Consider the following 20,717-nt stretch of genomic DNA (forward strand, 5'->3'; position numbering starts at 1 on the left):
TACATGCCAATTGGAAACGAGTTAGGCGGCCCTCACTGTTTACGTTTCTGTTCCCCCGAAATCAGTCCAAGGACAGTTGAAGGCAACCCCCAACACTTGACTGAAAGCGAGAGTTTGGGGTATTTCGAAAATATAAAGATTTGTTGCCTCCCTATACTCGAAAATTATGTTTCTAATTTTTTCGGCCTCATTGCGGTAATGGTCTTTATAGTGGAAGACCAGAAGGTTTAATAAATTAAGCTCATTTAGAACATTTAACTTCTAGGTTCAATAGCAAAGTTTTGGGATAAGTTACATTCAAATTTGGTTATATTTCAGAAAATTCTTCATAAGTTTCAACTGGAACTTTCATGTAATAATAAGCGTTAATACTTACATTAAAAACTCTTTTTTGGTAAAATAATCATGAATCATGAAAAATGTGTGTTCGAAACTATTGCAAAATTTTTAATTACTTAAAGGATTCTTTACAGTTATATGTTATCTTTTTTTAAAATATATACACTTTGATACAATCTTCAATCGCCGAAATTAATCAGCGTTTGAGTCGGTTTAGCTCGCATGGGAGCTAACGTGCTAGAAGATGCCCAAGTGCGAATTGCCGGAGCTGAATACACGGCCCAGTGTTGGACCAATTTTGGCAGCCAACCGTCGGCTAAAGTTATTGGGCCAATGTCGGCATTTTAATCGGCCCAGTGTTGAGCCAGTTCTGGCAGCCTATATTGGCTATTTATATTTGCCGATCCTCCACTGATATTTGGCCCGGTATCGGCACTTTATTCCGCCAAATATCACTTTTAGTACGGGGAACCATGTTTCACTAGAATCAGCTAAAGTCTGGCCCAGTGACGGCATATTACTGGGCCAAGTGTCACTTTTATCACGGCGAACCATGTTTTATATAGATCGGCCCAATTTTGAGCCATTACTGGCAGGCTATATTGGCTATTTATATTTGCCGCTTCTTCACCGATGCTTGACCCAGAATCGGCACTTCGTTTCGCCAAGTCTCAGTTTTAGCACCTAATAAATAAATCTTACGCAAAAGATAAAAAAAATTTATTGAATAATTGTCAAAGTTCACGATGAAATTTGTTAAGTTCTGTCATTAAAATTTTTTATGTTTATGAAAAATTACATTTCCTGTCATTGCAAAAAGTTGTAAGGCAGGCTGTAATGAAATATTACGCGAAGAAAAGTTGTAATCGATTAAAATTATTTATTTAAAAATTATTGTATTGATATTCCTGTTAACATTTCGTCGCATAATAACAAATAATGAGAAAAGGAGAGCTTAAAATTTGGTTTTTTAACTTTTCTGAACTGCAGCTTATGAGGATGACTTTTTCACAGATTTGCAACAAGGCCATAGTTATCAATCCGAGAATGGCGCGACGATGGCAGCCAGGTTTGGTCCAATACTGGTACCTATTGTTGGGCCGACAATGGCAGCCAAACCTTGGCTGCCAAGTGCAGGCCATAGTTATCATTCCGTCAGTGGCGCGATAATGGCAGCCGAGCTTGGGCAATATTTTTGCCAACTATGGGCAAATGTTGGGCCGTATGTGACGTCGCACTTGGGTGTATGTAATTCGCTCAATATAATTAATGTTTCATAAGTTGTTATATTTTGATCGGATCATTTGCACCTGGAAAACAAAAATGTTTAAGTTTTTTTTCGCAATTCCTGGTTAGGTTCGCACCCCCAAAAAAATGATACTCAAATACCATGAAGTTTCTAGGATGGCCGTAGGTTAGAAAAATAACGGAAAGTTAAGAGGATACCTGCAACTTTTCAGATTTTTGCGTATAATGTGCCATTTTGGATGAAAAAGCAAAAAGTAAGAGCATTTTCAAAAATTTTGAAACCACTTTTTTCAAGTTTTAAAAATGATTTGTACGGCTATTCATATAGTAATAGAAAACTCGGACACTTTATCCTAATGACTTTTTCTACGTAGTTATAGCATTTTCAAAATTAAAAAAAATAATTAAAAAAATAAAAATTGTAAGCCGAACAACGCACAATATGAAAAAAATCAAGAAAAGAAAAGCGTTTCTTTTTTACAACACTACAATATTATCATAACAACTTTCTGAATTTTGACGAAAAGTCGAATATTCAATTTTTGATTGCACAAAAAACAATGAAAAATAAAACATTCCATTTTGCGGTCAAACTATGCAAGATACAAAAAAATGAATCAACTGAAATTGCGAACATTAAAAGGATCTACAAATTTCTTTTCCATCACTTTTTGATGAGAAGCGTAGTTTTTGTTTTATTGGTAAAAACAGGATTAATAACAAAATCAATTAAATTTTCGGACGACACAAGCTACGAAAAAAAGCAAGACAAAAATTGTTTATCCAAAGGAGAAATACGCATATTTTACTAATTATTTTCTTATAGCATGCGCAGTTTTTGTTTCGTTCGTAAAAAAACAACATTAATAATATAAAAAATTAAATTTTTGAACAAACCACACAAGCTACAATAACATTATATTTAACAAAAATTTTCGCCTAAATTATATTTACAAATTTATTCAAAACCACTTTAAGCTAGAATGCGTACTTTTAGTTTGAATTGTACAAAAATAACATTGAAAATAAGCAAATAAAATCGATAGAAAAACGACACAAGTTGCAATAAGATGTTTAATAACAAAATTGTCTGTTTTTCTTATAGGATATGCACTTTTTTCATTTATAAAAACAAGACAATGAAAATACGTATGTTTCAATACCAATGCATATTATGAATTGTAATAATATAAATTTATTGAAATGATACATTTGTTAGCTTAGCTGAGAATAAGATTCAATGCAGAATAAGAAACAAATAATAAAGTAATCATGATGATTAAAATTTGCAATTTATTTTGCATTATCTGAATAAGCAATTCCAGGCCGAGTTTACAGTTATTTTAGGATTTAATACAAAACAGAACTATCAATAAAACGAAAGATTTATGTAAAATCTCGAGTCAAAAAGTAAAAATACTCATATGGAGTAATTAATGTAAGGATTTTATTCTTTACATACCAGTATATTAATAAATAATTCAAAGTAGTATACATTTTTATTAAATGAATTATATAAAATTTAAAAATTATATTTTTATGACAAAATATCATATTGAATGGAGGCCCTCGAAGTTCACTTATAGGTGTGACATTAACGATTCACTTAAAAGAAGGTATCGGTTGCAGCATTTTATTAAGGATTTTCACTTTTATTACGAGAAAAATGACAAAAATGTAATGTATAATGATAATTGCTATAGGAACGTCAACATTTTCAGGGTTAAAGTTTGAAGCCTATAGTCTCCCATAAGAACTTTAAAGTTTTTAAATTTCGGTTAATGTTGCAGGGTTTCAGAAAAGATTCAGCTATATAAAGATGAGGGAGTTAAAAAAATCGAACGGCACTGAACAACTAACACCGAATTTATTATTTCAGTTCATTATTTTATCATTAGATTATTATTAGGTTCATGCATTATATTATATTAAATATTTAAATTATGCGGTTTGGCTGTTCCAAGCTGAATAACACGGTGGTCCTTTTAATCGAGGAAAAACAATTTCCGGCCTATCCTGGTTCGCAAGCTTTTTTCACAGACATTTAAATTAAAAAGTTCGGTCCCTTTAAAGAGGAAATTGTGTATTTTATTTTATAAAAAATGAACTGCACATTGAAATATTCAAAGTAGAACTTTTTAAAATTTTAAACTTTTATCATCGAAGCTTTAAAAAATTTTTATTACGAAATTTGTTATTCAAACGCTCAGCGATTTACATGTACAAGTAGTAGGTTTTAAAACTTTTCAATTAAATAATTTAAAACTAAATGCTATCCAACTCTAAATTAAAACCAATCTGTCTTCTAATTAAGTGAAAAATTGAAAATAGACAATTTTGGCTTTATATCTAAATAATAAAAATCCTGACTTTGTCCCCATCCATTTCATAAAAATTTTTAAAAGAAAAAGTTGATCTCTTCCAATTTAGAAAAACGTGCAAACCAAAATTCATCGCATCCAACTCAATAAAAATTATAACAAAAACATGAAAATGAGCATCTATAATTTAGGAAAAATCAAAAATGATATTAATTAATATCCTTTTTCTAATTCATAAGACATTTAAAACAAAAATTTCTTTGTTTTAAAGTCAATGCAAATCTCAAAAATATTAAATTTACATCCTTTAACTCAATAAAAATGAAAAAGAAAATAGTTTATCTTCCAATTCGGAAAATATTAATATTAAAGTTGTTTCCCTTTCTTTTGAAATTATAGTTGTATAATTTATTAATTCATGAATTTTTACCGGTAAAATGTGTGATTATTTTTGATTTAGAAAAAAAACTCTCTTTGCGAAAAATTGCGGTAAAGATTAACTTGTTGGTTGAAAATTGAACTCTTGTTGAATGCTGAATTTTTATCTTGTAAATTAATTTTTTTTAAGATTCACTATTGTAGTTGAAAATTCATCGCTTTGGCGGTAAATTTAATCATTTTGCGAAAATTAATTTTTGTTGTTACAAATTAAATTTCTCCACTTTAAATGTAATTATTCTATTGTAGATTGAAAATTTATATTTTATCTTGATAATTTAAGATTAAACTATTTTGTGGAAAATTCATTGATTTCGTTAAAAATTAATTTCTTTGATTGAAAAATAAAACTATTTGGTTTATGTTTTTTTTTTAAATTTATTTTTTATGTAGAAGCTCAATCTTTTGGATTAAAAATGCAAACTGTTTCATTTAAAACTGATCTGCTTGGTTGAAAATTTATTTGTTGATTCCTAATTAATGTTTAAAACTAAAAGTGAAGTATCAGGTTAAAAATGATTTTTTTTTGTATAAAGTTCAATGGTTTGTACAAAATGAGACTTTTCGCTTAAAAAAATTAACAATTTGATAGAAAACTCAACTGTTTTGTACAAATTTCGATTTTTAATGTGGAAAATCGATTTTTTTAATAAAAATTTAACACTGCTATTTTACGTTAAAAATTGATGCTTTGTACTAAATTCATGAAATTGGTTGAAAATTACAAAATTCGGTTCAAAATTCACGGATTTTATTGAAAATTCTTCCTTTTTTGTAGAAAATTATTTATTTTATCATTTATTTAACTATTTAAATAAGAAATCGTCTTTTTTGTTGAATTCAAATGTTTTCTATTTAAAATAAAAGTCTTGTTTCTGAAAATAATAACTATTACATATTCTGTTAAAAATTCATAACTTTTGTTAAAAATTCCACTACTTGTTTCAAAGTTAAAAGATACTTTATCAATTCCTGAAAAACAGTAAGAGTTCATCAAGCCCCCCCACTATCTAAATCGTCCGAAATTGTTTTTGAATGTCTCCGTCGGTGTTTTCTGAGTTTTATTTTAAGATCTGAGATTAGCCTAGAATTAACGCTTTTTCACAGTACTGAGAAAAATGACGACAACAATTCAGGCAATGAAAATTACATAAGATAGGATGGGGAAGGGATGTACAAACTTACAGAACCTCACAAAGGAGGGCACGTGCTTAAAAATTACACATAAAAGTATGTCATTTACGCACACTCCCAAAGTGTTCGGAAATTTTACTGAAAAGAGGGAAAATCTTAACGGGACCATTTCACAGAGGGACCAAATCGTGAAAAGCTGGCCAAAAGTCCAGAAAAAAGGTTTGATTTCAAAAATTGGAAGGGATAAGTTTTGAAGAGAAAGAATCAAAGTGTCAGAATCAACGTGTGAATACACGAGAATCCTTCTCCTGGTAGTTTAAAACTGCCTTTTGTTCAGTGAGCACCTGTAGAATTTATTATTGAATAATGTTTCTAATTTCAAATTTATAAACTTTTAATATAGTAATAATAATACAAATTCAAATTATTTTATTTTAAATCAATTAAATTGTAATAATAACCTCCCAAGTGCGAAGTCACATACGGCCCAACATTGGCCCACAGTCGAAAAAAATATTGCCGAAGCTCGGCTGCCATTATCGCGCCAATGACGGAATGATAACTATGGCCTGCACTTGGCAGCCAAGGTTTGGCTGCCATTGTCGGCCCAACACTGGGTACCAGTATTGGACCAAACCTGGCTGCCATCGTCGCGCCATTGCCGGATTGATAACTATGGCCTTGACTTGGAAGCCAGGGCTTGGCTGCCATTGTCGGCCCAACACTGGCTACGATCTAAGGATATTACAAAAAAGATATTTAAAAAATAAATATTAATTGATTACGAGTACTTTGAATACAAATATTAATGCTCCTGTTTAGATTGGATACATATATTTCCTTTTGAACTTTATATTACAAATAAAATTTCTAACGCTACGGGGTATCGAACCTGCATCTATATACCTAAATCTGTTGCCTAGCAGTCGGCCGTGCAAACTACTCCGCTAAACCGACAAGTTAAAACTCTGTGAAAAAGTCATCCTCATAAGCTGCAGTTCAGAAAAGTTAAAGAACCAAATTTTAAGCTCTCTTTTTCTAATTATTTATTATTATGCGACGAAATGTTAACAGAAATATTAATACAACAATTTTTAAATAAATAATTTTAAAAGATTACAATTTTTCTTCGCGTAATATTTTATTACAGCCTGCTTTACAACTTTTTGCAATGACAGGAAATGTAATTTTTCATAAACATAAAAAATTTTAATGATAGAACTTAACGAATTACATCGTGAACTTTGACAATTTTTCAATAAATTTTTTTTTATCTTTTGTATAAGATTTATTTATTAGGTGCTAAAACTGAGACTTGGCGAAACAAAGTGCCGATTCTGGGTCAAGCATCGGTGGAGAATCGACAAATATAAATAGCCAATATAGGCTGCCAGCACTGGCTCAACATTGGGCCGATCTAAATGAAACACGGTTTTCCGTGGTAAAAGTGACACTTGGCCCAGTAATGTGCCGTCACTGGGCCAGACTTTGGCTGATCCTCGTGAAACATGGTTCCCTGTACTAAAAGTGAGACTTGGCGCAATAAAGTGCTGATACTGAGCCAAGCATCGACGGAGGATTGGCAAATATAAAAAGCCAATATAGCCTGCCAGTACTGGCTCAAAATTGGGCCGATTTATATAAAACATGGTTCGCCGTGATAAAAGTGACACTTGGCCCAGTAATGTGCCGTCACTGGGCCAGACTTTGGCTGATTCTCGTGAAACATGGTACCCCGTACTAAAAGTGATACTTGGCGCAATAAAGTTCCGATACTGGGCTAAGCATCGGTGGAGGATCGGCAAATATAGGCTGCAAGCACTGGCTCAACACTGGGCCGATTCGGTCCCACTGTGCATTCCTACCGAAATAAGAACTTGGCTGCCCGCCTCATTTTTTATTTCATTCAACATAAATGACTATTTCCTAATATAAATATAAATGTAATTTTGTAAGGTGACTTAGCGCATAGCAATTTATTCGGTGAAATGTTCACCATCAATCTCAATACATTTTTACTGTAAAGTTGCATGCGTACGTACTTTCTTTGTCAGAAAATATAAATGGTAAAACTTAAGTGATCGTAGTGTGAAAATTCTCTCCCCTTTGTGAAACAATACCAGTGGCGTAACTTCCTTACCGCGAAACCCCGCATTGTGGGGGGGGGGGCTCCTTCTGTGAGATGGCCCCTGACGGTCAATGGCAAAATAAAAAAAAAATTTAATTTTAAAATAGGTAACAAATATTTCAATACTTTTAAAGATTTCTTTAAAGAAAGATTTCTTTAGAAGTTTTATTTAAAATTGTCTAGATTATTTTTTTACATATCTGAAATATAAAGAAATCTTCTTGGCTAATGAAAAAAAGTAACCTTATGGATTAATGCAGCTACAAGCAGCTATAATTTAAAAAAATGTGGTGAAGTTTGAATTTATAATGAGGTGCACAATGCTTTCCAATATACTAAACGAAGTAAATCTTTCATAAAAACAACTACAAGCAAAACATATAGATTTATTTGTTCACTTAAAATCTCAAACACTGCAAAGAAACATTCGAAAAAGTACAGACTTAAGTATGAAAAGTGTAAGGAAGAGGTTACCCAAATATCTTAAAAATAGGGTATTGAACCAGTAAAGAATTTCTAAAAATCAATGTCTCTAATCACACCTTAAGGTTTCTAAGGTCTAATTAGACATTGTGAATACATATTTTACAGAGAAATTACAAATTCGTTATCATGAGGATTTAACAAAAGAATTTCCTTTGCTAGTCATTAACGCGTTCAATGAAATGTCAACAGTAAAAGATGTTTTCTACATTTTACTCATTAAAAACAGCTTCATGGAAAGCGATTTTTTCAGAAGTAATCCCTTAACAATTTATTTAACTGTGCATGTTACAGTATAGCAACTTGCGAAAGGACGTTCAGCAAATTAAAAATTATAAAATCCTATTTACGGAATAAAATGCATCAAAGTCGATTCTGAAATCTATCTCTACTGACAATCGAACTTGATGGTGCAAAATAATTGGATATCGAAATTGTGAATTATAAGTTTGTCAAAATGAAAGCGAGACGAATTGTAATATAGCAACGTGCAGATGACTTTTTTTACGTTGTAATACTAATTTTCATGTGAGAACTATGTATAATTTATGATATAAATTGTTTAAAATAAAATATGATTTCTAATATATTATAAAAAGAACAGTGTGAGATATATATTGTTTTAAATGTATTTCAGCTACACTTATATGCTATTTGATTTTTAATTTCATAAGAGGGGCCTCCTAAACATTTCTGCGGCGGGGCCTACACGTTTGTAGTTACGCCACTGAACAATACAGTGAAATTTATTTCCAAATAAAGTTATTTTTTTACGATATTATTATACGTGTATACTTAAACTAAATACTGTTAAAAAATAATTCTAATTTAACATATACTTTATTGAATTATTAACTAAATGGAAAACAATTTTCTGAAATTTAAAGAATACATTATAGAATACAAGACTATTTTGAGCTTTCGACGCCTATTCTTAGTATACCTCGTGATATAGAATTCCTCTTTCTGATTAAGAGAGATGAGAGTAAACAGCCTCTATCTTTCACGTTGACATTTTTTGACGATCGAACCTCTTCGAAAATTTATACAACCTAAATTGTCTTTCGGCTCCCCAACGCTTTAGAATAAAAGTAAGTCAAAAGTTTTAACTTCTTGGTTCAGCACAGCAATAGTTCTGAGGAAAATTAATTTTTGTTTAAAACAGAAGTTGTATTTTCAATCACCGTACAAAATTAAAAACGTTAGCTTCAAGAAAAAAAACTTTCCTTGAAATATTATAAAGGCAACGCACAAAAAACAGAATTAAAGTTTTTATTTGGGTAATTTTCAAGTAAATAAAGTTAAATTTTTGCACATCGAAACGAAACTTCCAATGTGGTAGGTACATCTTAACACTTAAAGGTAATTTTTGTTGCAGGTAATGTTAACATTGAATTTGTTGTAAAGATTACACTTTTTTCTGTGAAACTTATAATTTAATCATTTTATGAGTACCTTATTCAGAAGATGTTCAATACTGATAAAGTTTTGAAAATGTCTAACAACTTTTGAAGAAAAATTTGGAGTTTCGGTGACTCTGGGTTAAATGTATATGAATGTTTGGAAACTACGTGACAATAAAGACTTTCGAAACATTCTTCACGCCAGCGGTGTCGATAGAATCAAATTTAAACTCGCTATTATCCTACCAGTAGATAGTGACGATCTTCGAGTATGAAAATGTATAGAATCCTCTTTTTATAAATATTTATTGAATTGTAAAATATACATCTAAACAATGCTATAAAACAAATGGGATCATTATGTATAATAAAAAATGTTCTACATTTATTATACATTCATTTAAATAGACTCTTTTGCTGACTCTCATTTTTCGTTTTGTTTTCTACTTTGTGTAACAGCAAAAATCCTAGATTATGCAGTCGGCATTGCACCTGAGAAAAAATGCAATGAATTTCAACGGGCGCGTAAACTGGCGGCATTTGGACTGAACCAAAGTAGCATTAATTAAAATGACAAAAAGTACAAAGGTTGAAGCGAGTGCGAAAACATGCAGTTTTTCGCGCCAATGGTGGCCATCTACATAGTTTATTGTTGAAAGAGATTTTCACTGATCAATAGAATTATTGCTGAATTTAAATTGTAAATTTAATAAAGGATCTATTGTTCGTGTATGCATGTGGAAAAGATGTAGAAATAATTATGTTTGGAGAGAATTGGGGAAATCGAGGAATGTCTTCATTTTATATTTTTATTAGGGAAAATAAGTTCCGCAATTATTGATTAAATTTTTTCACGATAGATGAAGCTAAAGTTTATTATAATTAGAAAAGAATAATATTGTAATTATTGAAAAAAACTCCTGACCGAATGAAACGCTTGTTTTTCCGGTTTGAGAAAAAAAAACTTTGCGGGATTTACTTATTTGAACTTGTCGCTGACCAATCAAAAATGAGGCCGGAAGAGCGAGAAGCCCTCGTTGGTTTGAATTGATTATCTTAGCATAAGTGTAGAATGTATTTTCTCACTCATGTTTCATTTTCTTGTCGATAGACGACCTTTCAGAGTCACGAAATATAATCAACTGTCTGAAATTAGAGGTGAGAGTATCCGATCTGATCACATCAATCTGATACACTAACCTGAAGTTTTAGACGTATTATTTTATTATTTCATTGATTACATTATTTTATTTTTTCACTCTGCACATACTTTGCATGTCGTCACAGATGCAGGAAGGCATCCCTGTGACTGGTAACAGACATAATATAGTTTAAACCCCTACCTCTTTCCAAAGTATGGCGGGGCCGGGAAGGCACCCCTGTGACTGGTCACAGAAATACTGAGACCAACGTCTCTTGGGAGTCAGGAAGGCACCCCTATGACTGGTCGCAGAAATAATGTAGCTTAAACCCCTACCCCTTTCCAAAGTCGCGTTGGGGGCCGGAACGTCACCCCTGTAACTGGTCACAGAAATAATGTAGCTTAAACCCCTACCGCTTTCCGACCTCTCTTGGTAGGCGGGAGGCACCTCTGTCTCAGAAATACTGTTGTTTAAACTTCTAATCCTTATCAACGTCTTTTGGGAGACAGGAAGGCACCCCGTGACTGGTCACAGAAATAATATAGTTTAAACCCCTACCCCTTTCCAATATCTCGCGGGGCCAGGAAGTCCCGTTGTGACTGGTCAAAGCAGTAATGGAGTTTAAAATCTGACCCCTTTGGCAACGTCTCTTGGGAGTCTGGAAGTCAGCCCTGTGACTGGGTACCGAAATAATGTATTTTAAACCCCTACCCCTTGACAACATTCCTTGGGAGACAGAATGAACCCCTGTGAGTAGTCACAGAAATCATGTAGTTTAAGTCCTACCCCTATCCAATATACCGTGGGGGGATTCACCCCTGTGACTGGCCACAGAAATAATTTATTTGGAACCCCTACCTCTTGCCAACGTCCCTTGTGAGTTATGGCGCGCTGCACATTAAATACTTCAAGTCAATTCCCTAACCTTAACCATAAGCAACTTTTTTAAATGCGTGTGTGCCTAAAAGCGCAGGTCTATTTGAAATGAAATAATGATGCAGATAACTACACCCCACTCTGAGTGTAGTTACTTTGATTTTGCAATTCCTATACCCGCTTGCCTATGCAGTTTCTCATCTCAAGGAGCGAGAGACGGTTGCAAATCTTGCATGAAAAACACCAGCATAGCAGCAGATAGGCGCAGTGCGCAGGTACTCACGTTTGGAGGTTTCACAATATTATGCATTCTAATTGGAAACGGCTCAGACGGCTCAGAATTTTCAATTATAAATAATAAAGCACAATATTTTTTCTAGTTAAACATCAATTATACTACATTTTCAGTGGAAAAGTTCAATTGAGCGAACAATTAGGAAACCTAACCTAAAAGCAGCAGTTTTTTCGAAAAAATTTTAACATTTACACTGAATTTGAAGGAAAAACTTACCCGTACGTTGCGTTTTGAATTAATATGAATTTAATCGACGAATTATAGGTTATTACTTAAGTTGTAAATATTTGACAATATTTATGTTTATCAAAGAACTGTCAGCTTTCATTTCCTTTGTTTTACTCATGTATATTAATTTTACGAGATGATGGTATATTAAATTTACTAAACGCATATGAATATTGCTTCGATTACGTTTATAATAAAATCGCAACAGAAATCTCTTACCGTGTAAATAATGTTATTTCCGCGTCATCGACAGTCGATTTAGTAAAAAAGAGATTCATTTTTTGGTAAGTAGTCGAATTAGGAATTTGTATATAAAATTGCTCATTAAATAAACAATTATTCTTTATGAATGAACTATCATGAGGGAAGGATTTTGCCAAGTCAATTGAAATTGATTAGGTTGAGAAAACGAAATCTGGCGATTCAAAATTGGCGGAAATCCGTATTTTCTTATCAAATTTATTTAAACAATTAACAATTGTTATTAGGTATTAAAGAATCATATATAAACTTATTTTAGATAAATTATAGACATATTTTAATAAAAGAAGAAAGTTTCTAGAGCGTGAAATGGCTATGATATGCATTTAATTGTAATTTTATTTTTAACATTAAAAATTACTGTAGATTTTCAAAAAATAGTAAAAAAAGATTATTTTCACATATATGCTGCACAAAAAAAAATAAAGTCTCCAATAATTTCGATATTGTAATCTGCTAGATATTACTTTTAAGGAATGCCTGGACCTATAACAATTCACTAACCCATAGGTCCTCTTCTAATGATTAAGATAATGTCAACGATTTTTTTTTATTTTTAAAATTTTTCTTTGTTTAAAATCGTAATAAAAATTGATTGGTGAACAAAACTCTACTTTTAAGCAAATTTTTTCTACGAGGGCAAAGCTTTGACGTATTTTGAAAAAAAGCTTTTTATACCTTTTAAAATCATGTAGAAGGAAAGGTGGGATGGAAATCTTTTCTTTTTCAAATTGAGATTTTTACGCTCATGGGTACAACGTTATGATTATATAATATACATACACTTAAAAATCATCCCAAGTTAGTGAAGTGTAAGCTTAGAGGCATTTTAAACCTGACAGTATTAGTTAAAGTAACGTTTTTTAAATCAATTTTTTAAAAAATGTTTATGTTTGTCTTAAAGTACATGAAAAGAGCTCTCTAAAACACAGCAATAACGGTGCAGCCGGATTATCCTAAAAGAATTTACACTAACGTGAATCTGAAGAACCACTTAAAAAAGTGAAAACTTGCAGCCCTTGTATATTGACAAATAGCCGATTAATGGACCAATGGTTTAGAGAAGCTTTTTCTTTTTCAGTATTACTTGTCTGATTTAAAATTGATCCACTCGTATAGATGGATAAAATCCGAGATTGTTTGAAATTTAAGAACCAATTAAGATCCACCATTAAACCCCGCGTAAGAATAAATTAACGATCCATCGAAACAGGCTCTCATTTCCTGACCAGTGGAATGAGATGTTAAACGATAAATATAATATTCTTTCCTTCAAGTTTACTTGAAAGGGGATTAATTTTCTGATCATTGGAACTCGATCCTTTGCCGTCAGTAAAATGAATTCAGGTTACGGATATTCTATCCGCTCTATATGTCTCGTGGTATAATCGAATGAACGAATATTGAGAATCGCAGAGAGAGAAAAAGAGAGTGAAGATGAAGGGGAAACCAGTAAAAGGCAGATAAAAAAAATTTTGAAGTTATACTATTGATAAACGATGAACAAGTGGGAAAAGTATCAAATACCAAATTAAAGCTGGAACATTAATTTTAAAGATAGCTATGGTATTACATGAATCATATGACCCATTTATCATATATTTTATACTTTTTTAACGTGTTGACAATTATGCAGGTATAGCTTTTCTCGATTGAAGTAAATATTTACATTTTAACTTTTTCTGGTCAGTTGTCAAAAATCATTGTGCATAAGTTCTGGAAATAATCATCCAAAACTGTCATGCAAAAGTTTTTTTTTTATTCACATTGTACAATTATTTTGCAATATGTTCAAAAAAATGGTACGAGCTTCAAACGGCGCCGTATTTAATGCAAAAAATTGCTTCGATACCCAACCTAACATATCAACAACTCATTCATCTTGTGCTAAAGGACGATTTTCCTAAAAACACGTAAATATATTTTTCATAAAAAGTAAGAGAATTAATTATTACAAAGTTTTGTATCCAAAGGTTATATAAATCGAAGGAACCAGTGCAAAAATATTTAAAGCAGCCCAATTCCTTAAAAATGATTATCTCTCTGCGAACAAAAATTTTCATTTTCACGTCAAAAACAAATATTTTTATTTTTAAACTAAAAAATAGCAAGTAAGTGGTGGAAAGGCTGATTATAGAATTCGTTAAAAATATTGCCACTAAAAAAAATACTGCAGAATTTTTATAATGCTTTAAAAGCCAGTCACTTTTTTCCATTATTCAGTTCGTCCTAGTATCCACCTTGTATTGCACTGGTTTATACCTCTTGAACCAGCTCCCCTATATATGTATGCGTATATCTCTGCCTAAGAATGACATGAGAACGTTTACCTTTGATGTTCAGAGTCAGAGAGCACCTGCTGCTGCCGCCAACATAGTATGTCAGAAATTATGGAGCCTGAGAAAAGGCACCATAAAGAATGAAATAACCCAGATGGAACTTTTTTATTAAAAAATAAAAACTTCGTTCCAATACGGAAATATTAGTCTTCTATACCCCCAAATATTTACATACTAGGGTGGAGCTAATAAAGAAAATTTTTGAGTTAGGCTTTGGGGGTTGGGGGGTGTCTTCAAAAGTTGCCATTTCCTCCAATAAGAAGCCCTCGAAATGTTTTTTACATTCAAAAAAATGTTTGAATTAAAGAAATTCTTTCTTTGATATAGGATCAAACAATTAGTACGTACGTGGCTCGCTTCGCTCGCAAGATGGGCTCGCTTAGGGCCTGCGTCTGTTGGTTCTCGCGCTTCGCGTTCGGACTTTGTACCCCCCCCCCCCACATTTGTGCACAGGCCTTTCACAATTAAAGGTCAAAGCATCGGAAAAATTTGGTGATCGTGAATTCCTTTTTATTAAAGCTTCTTCAGCTTTACCAAACACATTCTCTTTGGGTATCTCGTGCTTCGCACTCGATATTGTCCAAAAGGGCGAAATTTTCTGCTTTATGTTCAACTCTCTTATATAAAATGTATATTATATTAATTTCTGTACCTCGATCTGGAACTGCTTATTCAGATATTACAGAATAAAGTGCAGACTTCATTTTTAAAATTACTGTTATATTTGTTCCTCATTTTGTATTAATTTTTATTCTCAGCTTACCTGAAAAATCTATTATTTTAATAAATTTATATTACACGAGAATTTCACTTATCTACAATTCTACATTTCTTATAATACTGATACCCTGATTTTGAAAATTTTCTGTTTTTGAGACACGCAGCCAATACTTTTACGCGTGTTCGAGCGTCGGGCTGATTCTTGCACCCGGTGGCTCAATTGGAAGTCGAATATATTAAACTCATAATATGCATTTACATTAAAACAGATTTATTTTCATTGTCCTGTTCTTATTCAATTAAAAAAATGCATCTTATAAGAAAAAAACAATTAAATTTGTTTATTTTAAAAGTTATTTTTCAATATTTGATAAAAAAATACGCATTCTAGCATAAAATATTTCTAAGCAAATTTGTAAATATAATTTAGGCGAACATTTTTCTTACATCAAATCCAATTTAATTTCTGTATTTTAATGTCATTTTTTAGGATTAAAACAAAACCTACGCGACCTATGAAAAAATAATTCAAAAAGATTGTGTAGCTCTTTTTGGAGAGAACAACTTTGGACTATTCATTTCTTTTCATATATTGTGTCGTTTGTCCAAAAATTTAATTTATTTATTTTTTTTAATTTTTAATGTTTTTTTTTACGAATAATACAAAAACTACGCGTCCTACGACCACAAAATAGAATTTTTTATTTTTTACAGAGAAACTCTTCAATAGCTATCTCTTAGTCCTTCCGAGAATTGACGTCAGTGTGCAGGGTCCGCGGTTAACACTCAGGCGAGCACTCAGGCGTGAACAAACAAAAGCGGAGCTGGCTATAATGAGTTAGTTCCCACCTACCATTAGCCCCAAAATCGGCGCTATAGAAGAGTTTCACTTTATTATTGTTTTTGTTTTAGTTTATACTACAAACCTTTGTTTAAAAATTGCTGTTTAAGAAGCTCAATCTTTTTTTGGTTTCTAAAAACGTGCCACTAAGCGAAACCTGATCTGATTAGTCTTTCAAAAGGTATCCGGTATACAGACAACAACAAAGATAACGAGAATGAGAAAGAGAATCAGAGGAAGAGCGAAAGCGGGAACGGGAATGAGAACGAGAACGACAACGATGACAGCGACAGCGACATAGACAACGACGGTAACGACGACAATGACGAAATTGACAACCATGATAAAAACGACGAAAACAATGAAAATAGCGACAGTGGCGACAACGACGACAAGAGACACATCGTAAACCCTGTTTTTCGAATTCCGCGCGTCTGAAAACGTGGAGATTTGAAAAAATCCGCGATAGTCAGTTTTCACATTAAACGCATAAAACTAATAATTTCTTATTCCGATGAGAATGCAAGTATTCAAATTATTATTATTTTCAGGTAGCAATGCAAGATCTAATGAGTGAACAAGATTACTTATATACGTTCATTGAAATTAAAAAAATTAAATACGTTCGAAATTATTTTAATGTGCATATCAAATTACTTCAGAATTAAGTAGCGCAAGTCTATTTTAAAAAAGGTCGGGCGTAAAACTTCATTACTATCTTCCACCTCCCCCTTACAAACAAATAACATTCATTCGGACAAAAAAAACAACAAATTATGGACAGTTTTGGCCTTTTATTCTACAGTCTTCCTTTAATTTACCGACCGCGGCTAACACTCGGATAGGTGACCGCTTGTTATTTGCACTCGTGTATTCACTGCGTTTAACTAATATCGAGCAGGAGTTGTGACGCCAATGATGACTGTGCACACTCTATGATATCGAATGTCTGCATTCAAATTCCACAGTCGGAAAACTGGCTGTACTCAGGATGATGGTTTTCTGCAGCTTTCCTTCTCCTGGTCAAACGTCCATGCAAATGCGGTTACTGCTCATAAAGTCGGATACAACTGCGCGTTAGCACTGAATGCGATTAAAATAAATTCATACAGTGGTTTTAAACAATCAGAACACAATTTATTAGAGCTGTTCACGTTACTGTATTTAGATTTTTCTCCCTCTAGTAAAGTACAATTTTCACAGGCCCTTACCCGGTGAAGTGGGGTCGACCAGCAATAAAGATACTCATGCTAAAGGACTTCAATGGTACTTTAGCAGTGAGGACTGCCATGGGCAGATGGTACTTTGTATTACCGGGCTTTTTGAAAGACAGGCATATAGTATAATGAAAAAAATGGTTTAGCTGGATTTTGTATTGTAAGAAAATATAGATGTGTTATTTAGTATTTGCCTAAATATCTAGCTGTTTTGGATAAATTTTGCCATCTAGAAATTATCTACGTAAATTAGCTAGATAATTTTTAGATGGCCAAATTAGCTAAAACAGCTAGATAATTTCTAGATGGCAAAATTAGCTAAAATAGATAGATATTTAGATAACACAGCTAGAAATTTAGTTAACAGAGCTATATTTTCTTGCAAGACGAAATACAGCTATACGCCTAGCGAGAACAGCTAAACCATGTTTTCCATTGTACAATAGGTTAAACCGCAGTGCTACGGGACTTGAATGAGCCAGACTTCAATGAACCAGACTATCACAGAAAAAACGAAAGATAAAGTTTACATCGATTCCAGATGGAATATTCACCGCAACGAAAATTACCCTTGCCAAATAAACTTTACATTAATCGAAGATAATTTCCAAATTTTTAACCTTGCCAGGATAATATTTCGTCTTATAATCGTTCCATTTTTATTCAAGCAAAAATTGCGATGCCAGCGCTTTCTGTCTTCGTTTAACTTCATTAAATTTGAGAGCAGTGGGGATTCCCATCTGTCAGTTGTTTTTTGCACTATTTTCTAAATGTTATTAAAATTAAATAAGTGATTAAATAAGTTCGTGTTTTCTGTTGCTGATTCTACATGTTTTACCGAAATTTGCTCACTTCAGCGTCACGCAGTAGACGAGATCAGAATTATTCTCCTAACCTTGGTGAAACTTTCGCCGAAATATGTTCAATTTTTAACTGTTGCAAGTCTTATTTGCAACAAATTTTAACTTTTGTTTTTTCTGCGTGTTTTTTAAATCTGGTGTCCCTATTTAGAACTCGAATTCACCCATACTTTCCCGTTTTCCCATTGCTGCTCAGGACAGCACAGCAGACGACAGCTTTTATTCTACCGTACGATAAATTTTCGCCAAATACCATGTAAACTTAACAGCGGGAAGTTTTACATGCAACAAAATTTAACGCCAGTTTTTTCTGTGATATCTATAATATTATAATACATACTTATATGTATATACTCGTTTTAACTATTTTTTGCTCTTTCCAGTAACTCGATGCACTTAATATATTCCATATACGGAGAAAAAAGAGTACTAAGGTATAGCTTCAGTATAGTTTCAGTTGTTTTACAAATTTACGGGTACTTTCTGTATAATTCGGAAGTTTTTTTATGGTTTCGTAGAAAATCTTTAATCTGTTAGTAAAATGGCTGTCGTCCGTGAACATTCTCAGCCCTCAATATTCTGGGTCTACCAACTTCTTTCTTTGTATGGAGATGTGTTACACGTGTCTAATTCGAGAAAAAATACTATGAGAAAATCAAGAAAAATACTCATCATAGCTTGGCTTTGTAAATACATAAAAATGGGGGCATTTTTACTCAAAACGACCGTATTAGTATGCCTAAAGCAAAAGCTATACCTCATCTTTTGCCATGCAGATGTGTCTTATGAATCTCACGCAAGAAAAAATAGTGAGAATCCTGCGAAAAATACCTATCTATACTGAGAACAAAATACTTCTGAATCAATGAAATATTGGTTTGAAGCATCAAACGGTGTTTTCGAGCTCGGCCAAATGCATATATAATCAATTCAAAAGCATACGCTATTGTTTCTTATTTTCTTGATTCAAATAAAATATTATTGATTTATAAAAAAAAAATTGATTAGACTCAACTGAAGATATCCTGGACCTAATAGTAAAATATTATAAAGTTAACTACACGTGAAATTTGAAGCAAACGATATGTCCTATAAATTGATAGCATCATGCCCTTAATTCTAAAGTGCGATGCTATCGCTGCAACAGTAAAAAAGTTTAACTGTATAGTACACTGCCATAATCTATCAGCAGAAATTTCGGATTCAAAGACAAAAAATATTGATACAAATGCCAAATACATTTGTTTTTCAGAAGTTAAAATGTAAAAAACTTTACACCTTCTTTTACCTCTGACACATGCTCCACCGTTTACTCGTATTTTGATTGACATTAATTCTTAACTATATTCTCCATATGTTATTCTAAACTAAACTATTGCTGACTTTGGTTAGTTGAAGACTTATTTTACTTATAACTCATAAGAACCGCATTTTATTAAAATATCCGCAATCGCCGAGAATCGAACGCACGCACCGCTCGCTTCAAAACGCACGCCTTATCCCTAAAGCTACGACGCCACGCTAAGGACGATATCATAAATACTGATGGCATTCATTTTACTCTTTTAAACTTATAAAGCAAATGCCACCTCTGCAGCATTGACTTTTTGATTACAAAAAGATTGGGTTTGGAGTGAAAAAATTGATTGTGTACCAAAAATTATAATTTTAAATAAAATACATGGATTTTCAAACAAAGAGTTGAGTGTCTAACCAAAAAAAATATACTTAAAAAAAGTAAAATTTTCACTTAAAAAAATTTTCAACTAACAAATGAAAACAAATTTCCAGATAAGAAGATCAATTTTCTACAAAAAACAAGGAATTTGTTAGAAAGTGCATATGGTTTTCAGTGCACTTCAATTTCGGGGTTATGTTACTTTAATCACTGATTAAACTCCATAACCAGCTATTATTGGGCGTTTAAGTTAATCCATAATTATCTTCCCCTAATCATGATTAAGAGAATGGTGGAACGCAAAGTATTGATTAAATTAGGCTAATCAATGATTAACGATTTAATCAGAGTTGGTGAAATCGGCCCTGAGTAATTTTTCAGTTTATTCCGCGAGAGAATGATGTGCTCACCATTTTTTGGAATCAAATGTGAGATAATTACTTCCACAATATGTATTCTGAAAATTGAACTTTTACCGTTTGTAAACACTGATCCGCGCGCGGCAACGTACGCAGCTAGCGAAACAATTCGCATCAAGATCAGACTCGAGAGGGGGGAACATCGTTTCCAACATCGTTCAATATCTTTGAAAGATTCAAAAATATGTTAATTTAACCCATTTGTATACGGTCATAAATCATAAAAAATATTTTATAAACTTGAGAGGGTTAATACTTTTGGTTCAATTGTACTGTGCCTTACAGACAGTTACGCAATTTTTTTAAACATTCTCATTTATGTTTCATACAATAATATTTTTCTTCAC

General features: G+C 32.4%; 1 protein-coding gene across 1 annotated transcript in view; it reads left to right on the top strand.

The window, feature by feature from the left end:
• The window catches only part of LOC117171042 (GATA zinc finger domain-containing protein 13-like), a 42,648-nt gene extending 26,014 nt beyond the window's left edge, over positions 1–16,634 (top strand). The window contains exon 2 of the mRNA XM_033358088.1: positions 16,378–16,634. Within this exon, the coding sequence (XP_033213979.1) occupies positions 16,378–16,634 (257 nt within the window). The remainder of the gene's footprint in view (positions 1–16,377) is intronic.
• The last annotated feature ends 4,083 nt before the right edge of the window (positions 16,635–20,717 follow it).

This window comes from Belonocnema kinseyi, chromosome 4 (genome assembly GCF_010883055.1).
Source record: "Belonocnema kinseyi isolate 2016_QV_RU_SX_M_011 chromosome 4, B_treatae_v1, whole genome shotgun sequence".
Classification (NCBI taxonomy): Eukaryota; Metazoa; Arthropoda; class Insecta; order Hymenoptera; family Cynipidae; genus Belonocnema; species Belonocnema kinseyi.